Source organism: Oncorhynchus mykiss, chromosome 13 (genome assembly GCF_057628025.1).
Source record: "Oncorhynchus mykiss isolate SJ-2025 chromosome 13, ASM5762802v1, whole genome shotgun sequence".
NCBI lineage: Eukaryota > Metazoa > Chordata > Actinopteri > Salmoniformes > Salmonidae > Oncorhynchus > Oncorhynchus mykiss.
In genome coordinates, this window is record NC_143034.1 from 9,525,001 (window position 1) to 9,548,860 (window position 23,860).

General features: G+C 44.2%; 1 protein-coding gene across 3 annotated transcripts in view; it reads left to right on the forward strand.

Moving 5' to 3' along the window:
• ttyh3b (tweety family member 3b) overlaps positions 1-23,860 on the forward strand; it is a 69,032-nt gene that overhangs the window by 38,370 nt on the left and 6,802 nt on the right. The window contains exons 4-13 of one of the 3 annotated variants that reach the window (XM_090195081.1): positions 1,333-1,553; positions 4,205-4,300; positions 5,556-5,628; positions 5,912-5,987; positions 9,447-9,502; positions 9,624-9,716; positions 9,859-9,951; positions 17,312-17,448; positions 19,984-20,166; positions 21,959-22,034. In XM_090195081.1, the coding sequence (XP_090051207.1) occupies positions 1,333-1,553; positions 4,205-4,300; positions 5,556-5,628; positions 5,912-5,987; positions 9,447-9,502; positions 9,624-9,716; positions 9,859-9,951; positions 17,312-17,448; positions 19,984-20,166; positions 21,959-22,034 (1,104 nt within the window). Of the gene's footprint in view, positions 1-1,332; positions 1,554-4,204; positions 4,301-5,555; positions 5,629-5,911; positions 5,988-9,446; positions 9,503-9,623; positions 9,717-9,858; positions 9,952-17,311; positions 17,449-18,166; positions 18,875-19,983; positions 20,167-21,958; positions 22,035-23,860 lie in introns of those variants that run through there. The other 2 variants (XM_090195084.1, XM_090195083.1) reach the window with 2 other exon arrangements.

Genomic DNA, 23,860 nt, shown 5'->3' on the forward strand with positions numbered 1-23,860 from the left:
TCCACTTTCATCCTACCACACAGAGCTCTAACATCCCTTCACTTTCATCCTACCACACTAAGGGCTAACCTCCCTTCACTTTCATCCTACCGCACTATCATCTCTCCACTTTCATCCCACTACACTAAGGGCTAACATCCCTCCACTGTCATCCTACCACACTAAGGGCTAACATTCCTCCACTTTCATCCTACCACACTAAGGGCTAACATCCCTCCACTTTCATCCTACCACACTAAGGGCTAACAGTCCTCCACTTTCATCCTACCACACTAAGGGCTAACATCCCTCCAATTTCATCCTACCACACTAAGGGCTAACATCCCTCCAATTTCATCCTACCACACTAAGGGCTAACATCTCTCCACTTTCATCCTACCACACTAAGGGCTAACATCCCTCCAATTTCATCCTACCAAACTAAGGGCTAACATCCCTCCAATTTCATCCTAAAGCACAGAGCTCTAACATCCCTCAACTGTCATCCTACTGCACTAAGGGCTAACATCCCTCTAATTTCATCCTACCAAACAGAGCGCTAACATCCCCCACTTTCATCCTACCACACTAAGGGCTAACATCTCTCCACTTTCATCCTACCACACTAAGGGCTAACATCCCTCCACTTTCATCCTACCACACTAAGGGCTAACATCCCTGCACTGTCATGCTACCACACAGAGCGCTAACATCCCCCCACTGTCATCCTACCACACACAGCGCTAACATCCCTCCACTTTCATCCTACCACACTAAGGGCTAACATCCCCCCACTTTCATCCTACCACATTAAGGGCTAACATTCCTCCAATTTCATCCTACCACACTAAGGGCTAACATCCCCCCACTGTCATCCTACCACACAGAGCGCTAACATCCCCCCACTGTCATCCTACCACACACAGCGCTAACATCCCTCCACTTTCATCCTACCACACTAAGGGCTAACATCCCTCCACTTTCATCCTACCACACTAAGGGCTAACATCCCTCCAATTTCATCCTACCACACTAAGGGCTAACATCCCTCCACTGTCGTCCTACCACACTAAGGGCTAACATCCCTCCAATTTCATCCTACCACACTAAGGGCTAACATCCCTCCAATTTCATCCTACCACACTAAGGCCTAACATCCCTAACAACAGTGGAGGGAGGTCTGGTCCGGTTGGAGACGGTCTACTCTGAACAGACTGACTATGTGTCTCTCTCTCTCTGTCTCTGTAGGTGACGGACAGCGCCCTGTCTCTGAACCAGACAGTGGAGGGAGGTCTGGTCCAGTTGGAGACGGTCTACTCTGAACAGACTGACTATGTGTCTCTGTCTCTGTAGGTGACGGACAGCGCCCTGTCTCTGAACCAGACAGTGGAGGGAGGTCTGGTCCAGTTGGAGACGGTCTACTCTGAACAGACTGACTACGTGTCCATCGTCCAGAAGCTCCAGGGTCAGCTGGATGAGCTGGTCAGACTCATGGTGGACATCCCCTTCTGGAGTAACTCTGAGATCTCCCTAGAAGACCTGGCCTTCAAGACTGACGCCTTTGATTGGTACAGGTGAGTTACAGCAGTATACATGTACCATACAGGGTATTACAGTTTCATCTGCTGGACTAGACCTGCCTTCCTCTTATATACTGTCTTATATGTTGTCTTATATATTGTCTTATATGTTGTCCTATATATACAGGGTTAGTATTACAGTTCCATTTGCTGGACTAGCTGAAGACCTGCCTTCCTCTTATATATTGTCTTATATATTGTCTTATATGTTGTCTTATATACTGTCTTATATACTGTCTTATATACTGTCTTATATATTGTCTTATATATTGTCTTATATATTGTCTTATATGTTGTCCTATATATTGTCTTATATATTGTCTTATATGTTGTCTTATATATTGTCTTATATGTTGTCTTATATGTTGTCTTATATGTTGTCTTATATACTGTCTTATATGTTGTCTTATAAACTGTCTTATATGTTGTCTTATATATTGTCCTATATATTGTCTTAGATGTTGTCCTATATATACAGGGTTAGTATTACAGTTCCATCTGCTGGACTAGCTGAAGACCTGCCTTCCTCTCATATATTGTCTTATATATTGTCTTATATATTGTCTTATATGTTGTCTTATATACTGTCTTATATGTTGTCTTATATACTGTCTTATATGTTGTCTTATATACTGTCTTATATGTTGTCTTATATACTGTCTTATATGTTGTCTTATATATTGTCCTATAGATTGTCTTATATGTTGTCTTATATATTGTCTTATATGTTGTCTTATATATTGTCCTATAGATTGTCTTATATGTTGTCTTATATATTGTCCTATAGATTGTCTTATATGTTGTCCTATATATTCTTATATATTGTGTTATATATTATATTTTATATTGTCTTATATGTTATATTATATATTTGTACCTGACTCTATTATATATAGTGTTATATATAGTGTTGTATATTGTGTTGTATATAGTGTTATATAGTGTTATATATAGTGTTGTATATCGTGTTAAATATTGTTATATATAGTGTTATATAGTGTTGTATATAGTGTTATATATTGTTATATCGTGTTATATGGTGTTATATGGTATTATATATAGTGTTATATATTGTGTTATATAGTGTTATATATAGTGTTGTATAGTGTTATATATAGTGTTATATATAGTGTTGTATAGTGTTATATATAGTGTTATATATTGTGTTATATATAGTGTTTTATATTGTGTTATATATAGTGTTAAATATAGTGTTATATAGTGTTATATATAGTGTTATATAGTGTTGTATATAGTGTTATATATTGTTATATGGTGTTATATGGTGTTATATGGTATTATATATAGTGTTGTATATTGTGTTATATAGTGTTATATATAGTGGTGTGTATATATAGTGTTGTATAGTGTTGTATATAGTGTTATATATAGTGTTATATATTATGTTAAAAATAGTGTTTTATATTGTGTTATATATATAGTGTTATATAGTGTTAAATATAGTGTTATATATTATGTTATATATAGTGTTATATAGTGTTATATAGTGTTATATAGTGTTGTATATAGTGTTATATATTGTTATATATGGTGTTATATATTGTGTTGTATATAGTGTTATATATAGTGTTATATAGTGTTATATAGTGTTATATAGTGTTGTATATAGTGTTATATATTGTTATATATGGTGTTATATATTGTGTTGTATATAGTGTTATAAAGTGTTGTATATAGTGTTATATATTGTTATATATGGTGTTATATATTGTGTTGTATATAGTGTTATATATAGTGTTATATAGTGTTATATAGTGTTGTATATAGTGTTATATATTGTTATATATGGTGTTATATATTGTGTTGTATATAGTGTTATAAAGTGTTGTATATAGTGTTATATATTGTTATATATGGTGTTATATAGTGTTATAAAGTGTTGTATATAGTGTTATAAAGTGTTGTATATAGTGTTATATATTGTTATATATGGTGTTATATATTGTGTTGTATATAGTGTTATAAAGTGTTGTATATAGTGTTATAAAGTGTTGTATATAGTGTTATAAAGTGTTGTATATAGTGTTATAAAGTGTTGTATATTGTGTTATATATTTCCAGGTGGCTGGTATAGTGTTATATATAGTGTTTTATATTGTTATATATGGTGTTATATATTGTGTTGTATATAGTGTTATATAGTGTTATATATTGTTATATTGTGTTGTATATAGTGTTTTATATTGTTATATATGGTGTTATATATTGTGTTGTATATAGTGTTATATATAGTGTTATATAGTGTTATATATTGTTATATATGGTGTTATATATTGTGTTGTATATAGTGTTTTATATTGTTATATATGGTGTTATATATTGTGTTGTATATAGTGTTATATAGTGTTTTATAGTGTTTTATATTGTTATATATAGTGTTATATATTGTGTTGTATATAGTGTTATAAAGTGTTGTATATAGTCTTGTATATTGTGTTGTATATTGTGTTATATATTTCCAGTTGGCTGGTATAGTGTTATATATAGTGTTATATATTGTGTTATATTGTGTTATATATTTCCAGTTGGCTGGTATAGTGTTATATATAGTGTTATATATTGTTATATATAGTGTTATATATTGTTTTATATATAGTGTTATATATAGTGTTATATATTTCCAGGTGGCTGGTATACCTGACTCTGCTGCTGTTTGATGTTCTGATCTGTCTGCTGGTTCTGTTCGGACTGATACGCAACTCTAAAGGCACTCTGATTGGGTGAGCCACACCACATGACGACCACAGAGAACTCTGGATGTTAGTTAAACTCTGGAGTTTAGGCTGGTAGAGCGAGGGATGATTAGAGGGAGAGAGGAGTTTAGGCTGGTAGAGCGAGGGATGATTAGAGGGAGAGAGGAGTTTAGGCTGGTAGAGCGAGGGATGATTAGAGGGAGAGAGGAGTTTAGGCTGGTTGAGCGAGGGATGATTAGAGGGAGAGAGGAGTTTAGGCTGGTAGAGCGAGGGATGATAAGAGGGAGAGAGGAGTTTAGGCTGGTAGAGCGAGGGATGATTAGAAGGAGAGAGGAGTTTAGGCTGGTTGAGCGAGGGATGATTAGAGGGAGAGAGGAGTTTAGGCTGGTAGAGCGAGGGATGACTAGAGGGAGAGAGGAGTTTAGGCTGGTTGAGCGAGGGATGATTAGAGGGAGAGAGGAGTTTAGGCTGGTAGAGCGAGGGATGACTAGAGGGAGAGAGGAGTTTAGGCTGGTAGAGCGAGGGATGATTAGAAGGAGAGAGGAGTTTAGGCTGGTTGAGCGAGGGATGATTAGAGGGAGAGAGGAGTTTAGGCTGGTAGAGCGAGGGATGACTAGAGGGAGAGAGGAGTTTAGGCTGGTAGAGCGAGGGATGATTAGAAGGAGAGAGGAGTTTAGGCTGGTTGAGCGAGGGATGATTAGAGGGAGAGAGGAGTTTAGGCTGGTAGAGCGAGGGATGACTAGAGGGAGAGAGGAGTTTAGGCTGGTAGAGCGAGGGATGATTAGAGGGAGAGAAAAGGCAGTGAGAAGAGGAGAGTTGTGGAGTCAGGACATGATGAGAGAAGAAAGGAAAGAGAGATGGACGGTGGGAGTGAGAGAGAGAGAGAGAGACAGAGAGAGAGAGAGAGAGAGAGAGAGAGAGAGAGATGATAGGAGAGAGCTAGAGAGGGTAGGAGAGAGAGAGAGAGAGAGAGAGAGAGAGAGCGTAGGAGAGAGCTAGAGAGAGGATAGGAGAGAGAGAGAGAGCGTAGGAGAGAGTGAGAGAGAGAGAGAGAGCGTAGGAGAGAGCGAGAGAGGGTGAGAGAGAGATTGACAGAGTGGGAGTGAGGACACATTAAGACCATCTTGTGTGCATGACTCACATTTCACAGGTTGTGTGTGTGTTACATGTCTCTGACTCAACCCCACGTTGTTTTACACACACAGTGTTTTCACAGGGTTGAACATTTATAACCTCTCTCTCTCTCTCTCTCTCTCTCTCTCTCTCTCTCTCTCTCTCTCAGGGTGTGTTTGTTGGGTGTTCTGACTCTCATCATCAGCTGGGGGTCTCTGGGACTGGAGCTGGCAGCTGCCGCGGTGAGTGTCTCCATGGAAACGTGTTGCTAGGACAACGGCAGTTTCCTGTGACATGACATAATTTCACTGGATTTCTATTGGCTTAGACAAAGTAGTGTAGATGGATGATTATGTAAGTCCATCACCCTTATTAAGATATAAGATACCTTACTTTTAATTTGATCTGAACCCTATGTTTGGTTGTGTTGTGGTTATGTTGCGATACATTTTTTTGTGGTTATGGTTTTGTGTGTGTGTGGCTGTATTGTGGTTGTGTGATGGTCATATGGTCTCTCCTTCACAGACGGCCAGCGACTTCTGTGTTTCCCCGGATACCTACATCACCAGGGTAACCAAGGAGAACGCTGTCATCAACCAAGGTAGGGGAACGAGGGAAGGACAAAGCTGGATGGAAGGAGTTGGAGAAATGTGCGAACAGAAGGAGGGAAGAGGAGAGGCAGGGAAAAGAAGGGACTGAAAGATAGATAGAACAACTACAGGAACAACTACAGGAACAAGGGCAGGGAATGAAGTAGAGGGGGAAGTGATAGATGGATGGATGGACGGATGGATGGATGGATGGACGGATGGATCTCCGTCCTCTGGGTTCCATCTTTTTGACAGACAGGTCAACCTTGACCCTGACACACACACTCTGTTCTCCCCACTGTGTGTGTGTTCCAGTAGGGAGTCTATATGATGTTCCAGTAGGGAGTCTATATGATGTTCTCTCCACTGTGTGTGTTCCAGTAGGGAGTCTATATGATGTTCTCTCCACTGTGTGTTCCAGTAGGGAGTCTATATGATGTTCTCTCCACTGTGTGTTCCAGTAGGGAGTCTATATGATGTTCTCTCCACTGTGTGTTCCAGTAGGGAGTCTATATGATGTTCTCTCCACTGTGTGTTCCAGTAGGGAGTCTATATGATGTTCTCTCCACTGTGTGTGTGTTCCAGTAGGGAGTCTATATGATGTTCTCCCCACTGTGTGTTCCAGTAGGGAGTCTATATGATGTTCTCTCCACTGTGTGTGTGTTCCAGTAGGGAGTCTATATGATGTTCTCTCCACTGTGTGTTCCAGTAGGGAGTCTATATGATGTTCTCTCCACTGTGTGTGTGTTCTAGTAGGGAGTCTATATGATGTTCTCTCCACTGTGTGTGTTCCAGTAGGGAGTCTATATGATGTTCTCTCCACTGTGTGTTCCAGTAGGGAGTCTATATGATGTTCTCTCCACTGTGTGTTCCAGTAGGGAGTCTATATGGTGTTCTCTCCACTGTGTGTGTGTTCTAGTAGGGAGTCTATATGATGTTCTCTCCACTGTGTGTGTTCCAGTAGGGAGTCTATATGATGTTCTCTCCACTGTGTGTTTCAGTAGGGAGTCTATATGATGTTCTCTCCACTGTGTGTGTGTTCTAGTAGGGAGTCTATATGATGTTCTCTCCACTGTGTGTGTTCCAGTAGGGAGTCTATATGATGTTCTCTCCACTGTGTGTTTCAGTAGGGAGTCTATATGATGTTCTCTCCACTGTGTGTGTTCCAGTAGGGAGTCTATATGATGTTCTCTCCACTGTGTGTGTCTGTTCCAGTAGGGAGTCTATATGATTGACAGTTTGCTATCTGTCTCTGTGGCAGCTTAACGCTCCAGCAACTCTTCTCTCTCCTGACTGTGTGTGTGTATCCTTCATCTTTTCATTCAAGCTATTGTCTTATTATCGGCCTCCGCCTTATTATCGGCCTCCGCCTTATTATCAGTCTCCGCCTTATTATCGGCATCGTGTTATCGGCCTCGTCTTATTATCGGTCTCGTCTTATTACGGCCTCGTCTTATTATCGGCCTCGTCTTATTATCGGCCTTGTCTTATTATCGGCCTCCACTTTATTATCGGCCTCCGTCTTATTATCGGCCCCTGTCTTATTATCGGCCTCCGCCTTATTAAACGGCCTCCGCCTTATTATCGGCCTCGTCTTATTATCGGCCTCCGCCTTATTATCGGCCCCCGCCTTATTATCGGCCCCTGTCTTATTATCGGCCTCCGCCTTATTATCGGCCTCCGTCTTATTATCGGCCCCTGTCTTATTATCGGCCTCCACCTTATTATCGGCCCCCGCCTTATTATCGGCCTCGTCTTATTATCGGCCTTGTCTTATTATCGGCCCCTGTCTTATTATCGGCCTCCGCCTTATTATCGGCCCCCGCCTTATTATCGGCCTCCGTCTTATTATCGGCCCCTGTCTTATTATCGGCCCCTGTCTTATTATCGGCCTCCGCCTTATTATCGGCCCCCGCCTTATTATCGGCCTCGTCTTATTATCGGCCTCGTCTTATTATCGGCCCCTGTCTTATTATCGGCCCCTGTCTTATTATCGGCCTCCGCCTTATTATCGGCCCCCGCCTTATTATCGGCCTCGTCTTATTATCGGCCTCGTCTTATTATCGGCCCCCGCCTTATTATCGGCCCCTGTCTTATTATCGGCCCCTGTCTTATTATCGGCCTCCGCCTTATTATCGGCCCCCGCCTTATTATCGGCCTCGTCTTATTATCGGCCTCGTCTTATTATCGGCCCCTGTCTTATTATCGGCCCCTGTCTTATTATCGGCCTCCGCCTTATTATCGGCCTCGTCTTATTATCGGCCTCGTCTTATTATCGGCCCCCGCCTTATTATCGGCCTCGTCTTATTATCGGCCTCCGTCTTATTATCGGCCCCTGTCTTATTATCGGCCTCCGCCTTATTATCGGCCTCCGTCTTATTATCGTCCCCAGTCTTATTATCAGCCTCCACCTTATTATCAGTCTCCACCTTATTATCGGCATCGTGTTATCGGCCTCGTCTTATTACGGTCTCGTCTTATTACGGCCTCGCCTCATTATCGGCCTCCGCCTTATTATCGGCCCCCGCCTTATTAAACGGCCTCCGCCTCATTATCGGCCTCGTCTTATTATCGGCCTTGTCTTATTATCGGCCCCCGCCTTATTATCGGCCCCCGCCTCATTATCGGACTCGTCTTATCGGCCTCGTCTTATCGGCCTCCGCCTTATTAAACGGCCTCCGCCTTATTAACAGGGTTTATTAACAGTATTTATTTAACAGGGTTTATTAACAGTATTTATTTAACAGGGTTTATTAACAGTATTTATTTAACAGGGTTTATTAACAGTATTTATTTATTTAACAGGGTTTATTAACAGTATTTATTTAACAGGGTTTATTAACAATATTTATTTATTTAACAGGGTTTATTAACAGTATTTATTTAACAGGGTTTATTAACAGTATTTATTTAACAGGGTTTATTAACAGTATTTATTTAACAGGGTTTATTAACAGTATTTATTTAACAGGGATTATTCTTCTTCTCCAGCGGCAATTTTATTTATCCCTTTTCCAAAAAACAAATATCAGCCAAAAGCCGGCGATTACCGTCTATCAGAAGCCCTGGTGGGTGTGTTTACATTGGGGTTGATAGTCTTGTTGTTGAGGCTCAGCGGCCTGTTACAGTTCATGTTGGTTTGTTCCTTATCAGTCCTAGTTTTAATCATTTACTGATGCAGGGTTTGAAGACCTACAGTGAATGATCCTCGCTCGCTCTGTCTGTCTGTCTGTCTGTCTGTCTGTCTGTCTGTCTGTCTGTCTGCCTGTCTCTCTGTGTCTCTCATTGTTTAGTTGTTCGTATATATTGACTGTGTTTCTCCTCATTACCATACTCTATCATCTTCATAGTATACACTATGTCTTCTTGTTGTAAATAAGAACTTCTTCCATTTGAATTGATCTACCTGATTCAGTAAAGGGGGTAAATAAATACATTATTGACGTCAATATGTGTCTGTTTCTCTCCAGATATCCTGCAGTATTACCTGAGGTGCAGCAGTGGCCAATCAAATCCTTTCCAGCATGTACGACTCCACCTCCTCCACACACATTCTAATCAGGAAGAATGAAGGGCACTCCTGAAGTCCTGCCCTTCACTGAAGTCCTGTGTGTGTGTGTGTGTGTGTGTGTGTGTGTGTGTTGCAGAAGCTGTCTGGCAGTCACAAAGCCCTGGTTGAGATGCAAGATGACGTGGCAGAACTCCTACAGTCAGCTATACGGGATTACCCCAACACCAAGGTAGGGGGGTGTGTGTGAGTGTGTGTGCTGATGTTCATGTGTGTTTGTTTTTGTGCTTGAAAGTGTGTGTGTGCCTGTGCGGGTGTTCATGCGTGTGTGTGTGTGTGTGTCTGTGAGTGTAACCTCTGCTGTGGTTCTCTAGGGGACTCTGGAACAGATTCAGACTGTGTTGAACTCTACGGAGGTTGGCCTTCATCAACTCACCGCTCTGGTCGACTGTCGCAGCCTGCACATGGTGAGATACAGTGTGTGTGTGTGTGTGTGTGTGTGTGTGTGTATGTGTGTGTGTGCGTGAGGGGATGAGCTCCTCTCCTTCAAATAAATAAAACAATCTTGGTCCCTCCCCCTGTTCAACTGTTCATTATTTATAGGTGGGGTAGCTACTCTCTCTGTTTCTCTCTGTTTCTCTCTCTCTGTCTCTCTTTGTCTCTCTCGCTCTCACTCACTCTCTCCCTTGCTGGCTCTCACTCACTCTCTCCCTTGCTGTCTCTCTCCCTTGCTGTCTCTCTCTCTCGCTGTCTCTCTCGCTGTCTCTCGCTGTCTCTCTCTGTCTCTCTCTGTCTCTCTCTCACTCTCTCACTCTCTCTCTCTCTCCTCTATCTCTCCTCTCTCTCTGTCTCTCTCTCTGTCTCTCTCCCTCTCTCTCTCTCCCCTCTCTCTCTCTCCTCTCTCTCTCTCTCTCTCTCTCTCTCTCTCTCCTCTCTCTCTCTCCATGATAATGACAAGAAAACGTGTTAAATCCCGCCTCCTTTACATCTTGATTCAACCGTTTTCAAACGGTGTTGTCGTGAGTAGTAAGACGGTGTTGTCGTGACTAGTAAGACGGTGTTGTCGTGACTAGTAAGACGGTGTTGTCGTGACTAGTAATACGGTGTTGTCGTGACTAGTAAGACGGTGTTGTCGTGACTAGTAAGACGGTGTTGTCGTGACTAGTAAGACGGTGTTGTCGTGACTAGTAAGACGGTGTTGTCGTGACTAGTAAGACGGTGTTGTCGTGACTAGTAAGACGGTGTTGTCGTGACTAGTAAGACGGTGTTGTCGTGACTAGTAAGACGGTGTTGTCGTGACTAGTAAGACGGTGTTGTCGTGACTAGTAAGACGGTGTTGTTGTGACTAGTAAGACGGTGTTGTCGTGACTAGTAAGACGGTGTTGTCGTGACTAGTAAGACAGTGTTGTCGTGACTAGTAAGACGGTGTTGTCGTTGTCTCTTCTCTTCTCTTATCCTCTCCTCCCTTCTTCTCTTATCCTCCTCCCTTCTTCTCTTCTCCTCTTCTTCTCTTATCTTCTCTCTTCTTCTCTGGGGTGGTGTTATATTGTAGTGTTCCAGGACTATGTCCAGGCTCTAACAGGGTGGTGTTATATTGTTGTGTTCCAGGACTATGTCCAGGCTCTAACAGGGTGGTGTTATACTGTGTTCCAGGACTATGTCCAGGCTCTAACAGGGTGGTGTTATATTGTTGTGTTCCAGGACTATGTCCAGGCTCTAACAGGGTGGTGTTATATTGTAGTGTTCCAGGACTATGTCCAGGCTCTAACAGGGTGGTGTTATATTGTTGTGTTCCAGGACTATGTCCAGGCTCTAACAGGGTGGTGTTATATTGTGTTCCAGGACTATGTCCAGGCTCTAACAGGGTGGTGTTATATTGTAGTGTTCCAGGACTATGTCCAGGCTCTAACAGGGTGGTGTTATATTGTAGTGTTCCAGGACTATGTCCAGGCTCTAACAGGGTGGTGTTATATTGTTGTGTTCCAGGACTATGTCCAGGCTCTAACAGGGTGGTGTTATATTGTGTTCCAGGACTATGTCCAGGCTCTAACAGGGTGGTGTTATATTGTAGTGTTCCAGGACTATGTCCAGGCTCTAACAGGGTGGTGTTATATTGTTGTGTTCCAGGACTATGTCCAGGCTCTAACAGGGTGGAGTTATACTGTGTTCCAGGACTATGTCCAGGCTCTAACAGGGTGGTGTTATATTGTTGTGTTCCAGGACTATGTCCAGGCTCTAACAGGGTGGTGTTATATTGTAGTGTTCCAGGACTATGTCCAGGCTCTAACAGGGTGGTGTTATATTGTAGTGTTCCAGGACTATGTCCAGGCTCTAACAGGGTGGTGTTATATTGTTGTGTTCCAGGACTATGTCCAGGCTCTAACAGAGTGGTGTTATATTGTAGTGTTCCAGGACTATGTCCAGGCTCTAACAGGGTGGTGTTATATTGTTGTGTTCCAGGACTATGTCCAGGCTCTAACAGGGTGGTGTTATATTGTTGTGTTCCAGGACTATGTCCAGGCTCTAACAGGGTGGTGTTATATTGTAGTGTTCCAGGACTATGTCCAGGCTCTAACAGGGTGGTGTTATATTGTAGTGTTCCAGGACTATGTCCAGGCTCTAACAGGGTGGTGTTATATTGTAGTGTTCCAGGACTATGTCCAGGCTCTAACAGGGTGGTGTTATATTGTAGTGTTCCAGGACTATGTCCAGGCTCTAACAGGGTGGTGTTATATTGTAGTGTTCCAGGACTATGTCCAGGCTCTAACAGGGTGGTGTTATATTGTTGTGTTCCAGGACTATGTCCAGGCTCTAACAGGGTGGTGTTATACTGTGTTCCAGGACTATGTCCAGGCTCTAACAGGGTGGTGTTATATTGTAGTGTTCCAGGACTATGTCCAGGCTCTAACAGGGTGGTGTTATATTGTTGTGTTCCAGGACTATGTCCAGGCTCTAACAGGGTGGTGTTATATTGTAGTGTTCCAGGACTATGTCCAGGCTCTAACAGGGTGGTGTTATATTGTAGTGTTCCAGGACTATGTCCAGGCTCTAACAGGGTGGTGTTATATTGTTGTGTTCCAGGACTATGTCCAGGCTCTAACAGAGTGGTGTTATATTGTAGTGTTCCAGGACTATGTCCAGGCTCTAACAGGGTGGTGTTATATTGTTGTGTTCCAGGACTATGTCCAGGCTCTAACAGGGTGGTGTTATATTGTTGTGTTCCAGGACTATGTCCAGGCTCTAACAGGGTGGTGTTATATTGTAGTGTTCCAGGACTATGTCCAGGCTCTAACAGGGTGGTGTTATATTGTTGTGTTCCAGGACTATGTCCAGGCTCTAACAGGGTGGTGTTATATTGTTGTGTTCCAGGACTATGTCCAGGCTCTAACAGGGTGGTGTTATACTGTGTTCCAGGACTATGTCCAGGCTCTAACAGGGTGGTGTTATATTGTAGTGTTCCAGGACTATGTCCAGGCTCTAACAGGGTGGTGTTATATTGTTGTGTTCCAGGACTATGTCCAGGCTCTAACAGGGTGGTGTTATATTGTAGTGTTCCAGGACTATGTCCAGGCTCTAACAGGGTGGTGTTATATTGTTGTGTTCCAGGACTATGTCCAGGCTCTAACAGGGTGGTGTTATATTGTTGTGTTCCAGGACTATGTCCAGGCTCTAACAGGGTGGTGTTATACTGTAGTGTTCCAGGACTATGTCCAGGCTCTAACAGGGTGGTGTTATATTGTTGTGTTCCAGGACTATGTCCAGGCTATAACAGGGTGGTGTTATACTGTGTTCCAGGACTATGTCCAGGCTCTAACAGGGTGGTGTTATACTGTGTTCCAGGACTATGTCCAGGCTCTAACAGGGTGGTGTTATATTGTAGTGTTCCAGGACTATGTCCAGGCTCTAACAGGGTGGTGTTATATTGTAGTGTTCCAGGACTATGTCCAGGCTCTAACAGGGTGGTGTTATATTGTTGTGTTCCAGGACTATGTCCAGGCTCTAACAGGGTGGTGTTATATTGTTGTGTTCCAGGACTATGTCCAGGCTCTAACAGGGTGGTGTTATATTGTTGTGTTCCAGGACTATGTCCAGGCTCTAACAGGGTGGTGTTATACTGTAGTGTTCCAGGACTATGTCCAGTCTCTAACAGGGTGGTGTTATATTGTTGTGTTCCAGGACTATGTCCAGGCTCTAACAGGGTGGTGTTATACTGTGTTCCAGGACTATGTCCAGGCTCTAACAGGGTGGTGTTATATTGTAGTGTTCCAGGACTATGTCCAGGCTCTAACAGGGTGGTGTTATATTGTTGTGTTCCAGGACTATGTCCAGGCTCTAACAGGGTGGTGTTATACTGTGTTCCAGGACTATGTCCAGGCTCTAACAGGGTGGTGTTATATTGTAGTGTTCCAGGACTATGTCCAGGCTCTAACAGGGTGGTGTTATATTGTTGTGTTCCAGGACTATGTCCAGGCTCTAACAGGGTGGTGTTATATTGTTGTGTTCCAGGACTATGTCCAGGCTCTAACAGAGTGGTGTTATATTGTTGTGTTCCAGGACTATGTCCAGGCTCTAACAGGGTGGTGTTATATTGTTGTGTTCCAGGACTATGTCCAGGCTCTAACAGGGTGGTGTTATATTGTAGTGTTCCAGGACTATGTCCAGGCTCTAACAGGGTGGTGTTATATTGTTGTGTTCCAGGACTATGTCCAGGCTCTAACAGGGTGGTGTTATATTGTTGTGTTCCAGGACTATGTCCAGGCTCTAACAGGGTGGTGTTATACTGTGTTCCAGGACTATGTCCAGGCTCTAACAGGGTGGTGTTATATTGTTGTGTTCCAGGACTATGTCCAGGCTCTAACAGGGTGGTGTTATACTGTGTTCCAGGACTATGTCCAGGCTCTAACAGGGTGGTGTTATATTGTAGTGTTCCAGGACTATGTCCAGGCTCTAACAGGGTGGTGTTATATTGTTGTGTTCCAGGACTATGTCCAGGCTCTAACAGGGTGGTGTTATATTGTTGTGTTCCAGGACTATGTCCAGGCTCTAACAGGGTGGTGTTATATTGTTGTGTTCCAGGACTATGTCCAGGCTCTAACAGGGTGGTGTTATATTGTTGTGTTCCAGGACTATGTCCAGGCTCTAACAGGGTGGTGTTATACTGTAGTGTTCCAGGACTATGTCCAGGCTCTAACAGGGTGGTGTTATATTGTTGTGTTCCAGGACTATGTCCAGGCTCTAACAGGGTGGTGTTATACTGTAGTGTTCCAGGACTATGTCCAGGCTCTAACAGGGTGGTGTTATATTGTTGTGTTCCAGGACTATGTCCAGGCTATAACAGGGTGGTGTTATACTGTGTTCCAGGACTATGTCCAGGCTCTAACAGGGTGGTGTTATACTGTGTTCCAGGACTATGTCCAGGCTCTAACAGGGTGGTGTTATATTGTAGTGTTCCAGGACTATGTCCAGGCTCTAACAGGGTGGTGTTATATTGTAGTGTTCCAGGACTATGTCCAGGCTCTAACAGGGTGGTGTTATATTGTTGTGTTCCAGGACTATGTCCAGGCTCTAACAGGGTGGTGTTATATTGTTGTGTTCCAGGACTATGTCCAGGCTCTAACAGGGTGGTGTTATATTGTTGTGTTCCAGGACTATGTCCAGGCTCTAACAGGGTGGTGTTATACTGTAGTGTTCCAGGACTATGTCCAGTCTCTAACAGGGTGGTGTTATATTGTTGTGTTCCAGGACTATGTCCAGGCTCTAACAGGGTGGTGTTATACTGTGTTCCAGGACTATGTCCAGGCTCTAACAGGGTGGTGTTATATTGTAGTGTTCCAGGACTATGTCCAGGCTCTAACAGGGTGGTGTTATATTGTTGTGTTCCAGGACTATGTCCAGGCTCTAACAGGGTGGTGTTATACTGTGTTCCAGGACTATGTCCAGGCTCTAACAGGGTGGTGTTATATTGTAGTGTTCCAGGACTATGTCCAGGCTCTAACAGGGTGGTGTTATATTGTTGTGTTCCAGGACTATGTCCAGGCTCTAACAGGGTGGTGTTATATTGTTGTGTTCCAGGACTATGTCCAGGCTCTAACAGAGTGGTGTTATATTGTTGTGTTCCAGGACTATGTCCAGGCTCTAACAGGGTGGTGTTATATTGTTGTGTTCCAGGACTATGTCCAGGCTCTAACAGGGTGGTGTTATATTGTAGTGTTCCAGGACTATGTCCAGGCTCTAACAGGGTGGTGTTATATTGTTGTGTTCCAGGACTATGTCCAGGCTCTAACAGGGTGGTGTTATATTGTTGTGTTCCAGGACTATGTCCAGGCTCTAACAGGGTGGTGTTATACTGTGTTCCAGGACTATGTCCAGGCTCTAACAGGGTGGTGTTATATTGTTGTGTTCCAGGACTATGTCCAGGCTCTAACAGGGTGGTGTTATACTGTGTTCCAGGACTATGTCCAGGCTCTAACAGGGTGGTGTTATATTGTAGTGTTCCAGGACTATGTCCAGGCTCTAACAGGGTGGTGTTATATTGTTGTGTTCCAGGACTATGTCCAGGCTCTAACAGGGTGGTGTTATATTGTTGTGTTCCAGGACTATGTCCAGGCTCTAACAGGGTGGTGTTATATTGTTGTGTTCCAGGACTATGTCCAGGCTCTAACAGGGTGGTGTTATATTGTTGTGTTCCAGGACTATGTCCAGGCTCTAACAGGGTGGTGTTATACTGTAGTGTTCCAGGACTATGTCCAGGCTCTAACAGGGTGGTGTTATATTGTTGTGTTCCAGGACTATGTCCAGGCTCTAACAGGGTGGTGTTATACTGTGTTCCAGGACTATGTCCAGGCTCTAACAGGGTGGTGTTATACTGTGTTCCAGGACTATGTCCAGGCTCTAACAGGGTGGTGTTATATTGTAGTGTTCCAGGACTATGTCCAGGCTCTAACAGGGTGGTGTTATATTGTTGTGTTCCAGGACTATGTCCAGGCTCTAACAGGGTGGTGTTATATTGTTGTGTTCCAGGACTATGTCCAGGCTCTAACAGGGTTGTGTTATATTGTTGTGTTCCAGGACTATGTCCAAGCTCTAACAGGGTGGTGTTATATTGTTGTGTTCCAGGACTATGTCCAGGCTCTAACAGGGTGGTGTTATATTGTTGTGTTCCAGGACTATGTCCAGGCTCTAACAGGGTGGTGTTATATTGTAGTGTTCCAGGACTATGTCCAGGCTCTAACAGGGTGGTGTTATACTGTGTTCCAGGACTATGTCCAGGCTCTAACAGGGTGGTGTTATATTGTTGTGTTCCAGGACTATGTCCAGGCTCTAACAGGGTGGTGTTATATTGTTGTGTTCCAGGACTATGTCCAGGCTCTAACAGGGTGGTGTTATATTGTAGTGTTCCAGGACTATGTCCAGGCTCTAACAGGGTGGTGTTATATTGTTGTGTTCCAGGACTATGTCCAGGCTCTAACAGGGTGGTGTTATATTGTAGTGTTCCAGGACTATGTCCAGGCTCTAACAGGGTGGTGTTATATTGTTGTGTTCCAGGACTATGTCCAGGCTCTAACAGGGTGGTGTTATATTGTAGTGTTCCAGGACTATGTCCAGGCTCTAACAGGGTGGTGTTATGATGTTGTGTTCCAGGACTATGTCCAGGCTCTAACAGGGTGGTGTTATATTGTTGTGTTCCAGGACTATGTCCAGGCTCTAACAGGGTGGTGTTATATTGTTGTGTTCCAGGACTATGTCCAGTCTCTAACAGGGTGGTGTTATACTGTGTTCCAGGACTATGTCCAGGCTCTAACAGGGTGGTGTTATACTGTGTTCCAGGACTATGTCCAGGCTCTAACAGGGTTGTGTTATGATGGAGTGGAGGGCCTGATCTACCTGGTGCTGTTCTCCTTCGTCACAGCTCTCATGTTCTCCTCCATCGTCTGCAGTGTGCCACACACCTGGCAGAGCAAGAGGTAACACACCGGAACACACACCTGAACACCCACAACACAAACACCTGAACACACACCTGGCAGAGCAAGAGGTAACACACCTGAACACACACACACAACACAAACACCTGAACACACACCTGAACACATACAACACCTTAACACACACCTGAACACATACAACACCTTAACACACACCTGAACACATACAACCCCTTAACACACACCTGCACACATACAACACCTTAACACACACCTGAACACATACAACACCTTAACACACACCTGAACACATACAACACCTTAACACACACCTGAACACATACAACGCCTTAACACACACATCTGGCCTATTCCCTGCTAAGACATTGATCAGATCTTACTACTACTGCTACTGCTACTAATACTACTACTACTAATACTACTGCTGCTACTACTACTACTCCTAATACTACTGCTGCTACTACTACTACTACTACTACTACTGTACACAGCCTTCATGTTTAGTATAGTGCATCTGTCTGTCTATCAGACTCTCTCGTCTGTCTGTCTGTCTGTCTGTCTGTATGCGCCCGTCTCTCAGTTTGATTTCACATCTTCTAATTGGGTCAACACCATTATTTTCTGTCCCCCCTCATCCCTCCTTCTGTTTCTTCTCCTCTTCCTCATCCTCCTTTCTCCTACCAATGTTCTGACTTGTGAAAACCTGTGACTCGGAATGGGACGATGGAATCCTCAGTAACAGTTGATGGGAACACGGATCATATCATATATAGATTAATAAGGGTCATTGACGGTTTTGGCCCATGGCGTAATATATTTTGTACTAAATACATTGGACTTCTCAATTGACATCTCTGTAGCGACAGAGATTCTGTGTGTCCCTCGTCGACCTCCTCCTGTGTTTCTATCATCGAGAAGAGAGGCCTTGGCAGAGTGCTTCGTGTAGGAACAGTCCTGCTTTTGTGCTCTGTGTGTGTGGATGAGTTTTGGGCAGCTTTATATGCGAGTGTGGCAGCATTAGAACCTATTGTGAAATAGCACTGCTGCCCCCTGGTGGTGTGAAGAGATAACAGTTGAAGCCTCTCGGGCGAACCAGTGCTTGCCTCTTCACTGCCCGTGCAATCTACGGACCGATCTAAAGTTCTACAAACATGTTTTATACCCTGTGTAGTTGACCTGCACTCCACTACCTTCCCAATAAGCACACGTCCTATCTGATTATTTCATTATTTTTCGCTGACGATTGTTTATTTTATTTTTTATTTATCATTGTATGTCACAGCAGAAAATGGTTCACCACCAGCGGCCATTTTGACCTAATTTTAGTTTTCTTTGTGACATTTTGTATCAATTTAAATGTTTATGGTGCACTCGAGATTTCAGATGCATGACTCAAATAACCTGAAATGAATGAATCAAATGGCTTGAAATAAATGAATCAAATGGCTTTTTAAAAATGTAACCTTTATTTAACTAGGCAAGTCAGTTAAGAACAAATTCTTATTTACAACGATGGCCTAGGAACAGTGGGTTAACTGCCTTGTTCAGGGGCAGAATGACATATTTTTACCTTGTCAGCTCTGGGATTCGATCCAGCAGCCTTTCGCTTTACTGGCCCAACGCTCTAACCACTAGGCTACCTGCCGCCCCACTTCCTCCCGAAGTGTGATTGAAATTAATGAATCAAATGGCTTGAAATGAATTAATCAAATGGCTTGAAATTAATAAATCAAATGGCTTGAAATGAATTAATCAAATGGCTTGAAATTAATCAATCAAATGGCTTGAAAAGGAATTAATCAAATGGCTTGAAATGAATGAATCAAATGGCTTGAAAAGGAATGAATCAAATGGCTTGAAATGAATGCTCATTATGGGGAGTCAGTCATTGCCTGCCGTTCAGCGGAATCGATTCCGATGATTCCTTTGTAAATAAGCTCTACGCTTCTCTCCTGTCCTCTTGCTGTGTCCCTCTGCTGCTGAGACAGAGCTGCTACTGATGTTGGTGAGGATGATGCTGAAAACTGCACGATATCTCTGGTTCCTTCTACAATTGGCTGAAATGGAACAAATCTTGACTCTTGACTTCTGATCTTTGACCCCTGGACAGTGTTCTGTGAACCTCGTGTGCACCTGTGCTTTGTGGTGGGGTAGTGCCTGGGGGATGATGGTGGTGGGGGTGTTTTGGGGTTATTCTTGCCTGGCGTCTCTCCGTTGCACCAATACCAATACAAGGGAATTAGGTGGTTTAGTGTGGACTTGGCCCCTAGTCCCTGATCTTGGGTCAGTTTTTAATTTTCCTCATTTAATGGTAAATGGTCAGGTTTGTGGGAGGGGAAGCTGATCCTAGATCTGTGGGTTGAGGGGTGTATTATCCTCCTTCAAGGGTCCTATGAGTCTGAGTTGACCCTCTGTCAGCTCCTCTCTCCTCTGTTCTCACTCTCACTGTCTGTCTCCCCTCACCCCTCCTTCCCCTCGCCCGGCCCCTCCCCTCCCCTCGCCCCGGCCCCTCCCCTTGGCCCTGGCCCCTCCCCTTGGCCCTGGCCAATGAAGGACGGATGATGAGGATGGAGAAGACGAGTCTGCTGCCCAAGGCAATCGGGGGGCGGGTCCTCATGATAACCTGTACCGCGTGCACATGCCCAGCCTCTACAGCTGTGGTAGCAGCTACGGCAGCGAAGCTAGCATCCCTGCTACGGCCCACACTGTCAGCAATGCCCCTGTCACTGAGTACATGTGAGTTAGCACCCCACCGGTAGCCGCTAGCTGAAACAACACACTGCCTGCTACACAAGCTAGCCACGCGATCTCCATTGCCTGCCATACATTATTGTAGCTAGCGAGTGAGTTAGCCTGCTAGCCACATGTCAGTTAGCACCGCTAGCAGAATCGACACACTGCCTGCTACACAAGCTAGCCACGCGATCTCCATTGCCTGCCATACATTATTGTAGCTAGCAAGTGAGTTAGCCTGCTAGCCACATGTCAGTTAGCACCGCTAGCAGAATCGACACACTGCCTGCTATACAAGCTCAAGTTAGCCATGCGATCGCCATTGCCTGCCAAACATTATCGCTAGCTAGCGAGTGAGTTAGCCTGCTAGCATAAACAAAACACTGCCTGCTATCAGTTAGCTATCAGTTACCCAAATGAAGCTACACTGCCTGCTCAGTGATATTAGGCTACACGTGAGTAAGCCTGCTAGCCATATCGGAGTTAGCTTTTACACATTGCCTGCCTGCCATACAAGTTAGCTATTGCCTGCTACCAATTAGCCACGCAATTGCCATTGACTGGTATCGGCCTACCGTGAAGCTACAGCTAAAGGGTGTGAGTTAGCCTGCATACCTTTTCAACTAGTCAAGTAACAGGCCTGCATACCTTTTCAACTAGTCAAGTAACAGGCCTGCATACCTTTCAACTAGTCAAGTAACAGGCCTGCATACCTTTCAACTAGTCAAGTAACAGGCCTACATACCTTTCAACTAGTCAAGTAACAGGCCTGCATACCTTTCAACTAGTCAAGTAACAGGCCTGCATACCTTTCAACTAGTCAAGTAACAGGCCTACATACCTTTTCAACTAGTCAAGTAACAGGCCTGCATACCTTTCAACTAGTCAAGTAACAGGCCTGCATACCTTTCAACTAGTCAAGTAACAGGCCTGCATACCTTTTCAACTAGTCAAGTAACAGGCCTACATACCTTTTAACTAGTCAAGTAACAGGCCTGCATACCTTTCAACTAGTCAAGCAACAGGCCTGCATACCTTTCAACTAGTCAAGCAACAGGCCTGCATACCTTTCAACTAGTCAAGCAACAGGCCTACATACCTTTTCAACTAGTCAACATAAGTTGAAGTTATGCATTAATGTATTCCATTAAGTATACCACTGATACAACTACATACAAAACAATACATTATGTATAAAAAAATAATAATAAGATTATCACGTTCACCGGATAGGTGCAGGGAAATGTGTTGTTTTACACGGTCGGCCAGAGTAGTACGGCACCCCAGGAGCAAATTAGGGTTAAGTGCTTTGCTCAAGGGCACATCAACCTTTTGGTTATCGGCCCAACCCTTTAAGCATCTAGCGCTAGGACAATAATATAGCAGACAAGGCGCTGTTGTTGTGGACGCCGACCACATACTGAGGGTCTGATGGCTAAGTCCCAATGATCTCTCCTTCCTCTTGAAGTGCGCACTCATTCACCACTCCCCACCATTGTAAAAAGCATTTGATTGATGTTGGCATGGATACTAGAATACTAGATGGAGTTTCCGTATTCCAGTCATATACATGAAGGGAAGTGAACAAGTGCACACTTCGGGAGAAAGGAGGGATCATTGGGACGCAATCTAGTTGTTGTAGGGAGGACTGTAAGTGCAGGAAGTGACAACAGTAACCAGGAAGTGACAACAATAACCAGGAAGTGACCTCAGTAACCAGGAAGTGACAACAATAACCAGGAAGTGACCTCAGTAACCAGGAAGTGACCTCAGTAACCTCTCGTTTGTGACGCAGGACCCAGAACGCAAACTTTCAGACCCCCAGGTGTGAGAACACGCCTCTGATTGGCAGGGAATCCCCTCCACCCTCTGTAAGTGCACACTTTCTAGTACACACTATCCCCTCCACCCTTTGTAAGTGCACACTTTCTAGTACACACTCTACTACAGTTATGCCCCCTCCGAACCCTGAAGGTGTTTTACTTTCGAGTGTGGAAATACCATCGCAAAGGTCATTTTGGCAGCCTGGCTTTTTAAATGGAATAGATTGTATTCAAAACAGGTGTTTAGTCTGACAGATCACAGATGGGAAAAAAAATACATTTTGTCAGTCTCTAATTCTGATGTAAACTCTGGTTAGTCTATTTTGCATGTCAAATGGAACCCTATTCCCTATGGGCCCTAGTCAAAAGCAGTGCACTATATAGGGAATAGGGTGCCATAGGGCTCTAGTCTAAAGTAGTGCACTATATAGGGAATAGGGTGCCATTTGGTAGTAGAAGACTGGGCCAGTGGTGCTAACCATTTGGTGGTACGAGACTGGGCCAGTGGTGCTAACCATTTGGTAGTACAAGACTGGGCCAGTGATGCTAACCATTTGGTGGTACGAGACTGGGCCAGTGGTGCTAACCATTTGGTAGTAGAAGACTGGGCCAGTGGTGCTAACCATTTGGTAGTAGAAGACTGGGCCAGTGGTGCTAACCATTTGGTGGTACAAGACTGGGCCAGTGGTGCTAACCATTTGGTGGTAGAAGACTGGGCCAGTGGTGCTAACCATTTGGTAGTAGAAGACTGGGCCAGTGGTGCCAACCATTTGGTGGTACAAGACTGGGCCAGTGGTGCTAACCATTTGGTGGTACAAGACTGGGCCAGTGGTGCTAACCATTTGGTGGTACAAGACTGGGCCAGTGGTGCTAACCATTTGGTAGTACAAGACTGGGCCAGTGGTGCTAACCATTTGGTGGCACAAGACTGGGCCAGTGGTGCTAACCATTTGGTAGTACAAGACTGGGCCAGTGGTGCTAACCATTTGGTGGTACAAGACTGGGCCAGTGGTGCTAACCATTTGGTAGTAGAAGACTGGGCCAGTGGTGCTAACCATTTGGTGGTACGAGACTTGACCTCTTGTACCTCTCCTTGAACCAGACTTCATCGCTGCATCCTCAGGTCTCAATAAGGAAGTACAGAGGCTGGGTTTGGCCCAGTTAACCCTTGAAGAGCTCTCTCTTATGTCTCCATACCTCTTCATAGGAAAACAAATGGGTGTTGCCATGTGCTCTTTCTCTTGAGACTCTTGGTGTCTGACGCTGGGTTTTCCCTTCTTCTTCTTTTAACGTTGTATCTCTTGAGTCTGTGGACGGGCGATACGGTCTTTCCAGTACAGCCATTGGTTAAAGCTGGTTGTTTCCGAAGGCGTTTTACCTTGAAGTCACCCGGAGTGACTTCCTGTCCATGTCCGTCCTTAATTCGTGTCGTCCCCCCCCCCCCCCCCCCCCTAGTAAACAACAGCCAACGCTCCTTTAGTCCTGTCCCCATAATGTGTCTGTGTGTACACGTCCTCTAGATGCATGTGACCTATGTATCTGTTCCCCTGTCATCACTAAACATCACTACTAGTTCTTCACCTGGGGTGTGTTCATTAAGGAAAAACGTTTACCATTTTATGAACCGAACGGAAGCAAAGCAGCAAAAAAAATGTGAGTTTCTATCGGGACAAATTCAGGTAGGTCCCCTCCCAGTTTCGTTCCGTTTCCTTCCGTTTCAGAAGCATTTCGACAAACAGAATCGGAGGAATGAATTACATCCCTGATTCACAGGGCCATCTGCTGAAAACCACACATAGAGGTGGATAGAGGTCACACAAAGGCCGGTTTAGAAGCACATATGTGCTCTCTATCCAACTCTATGACGTCATGTC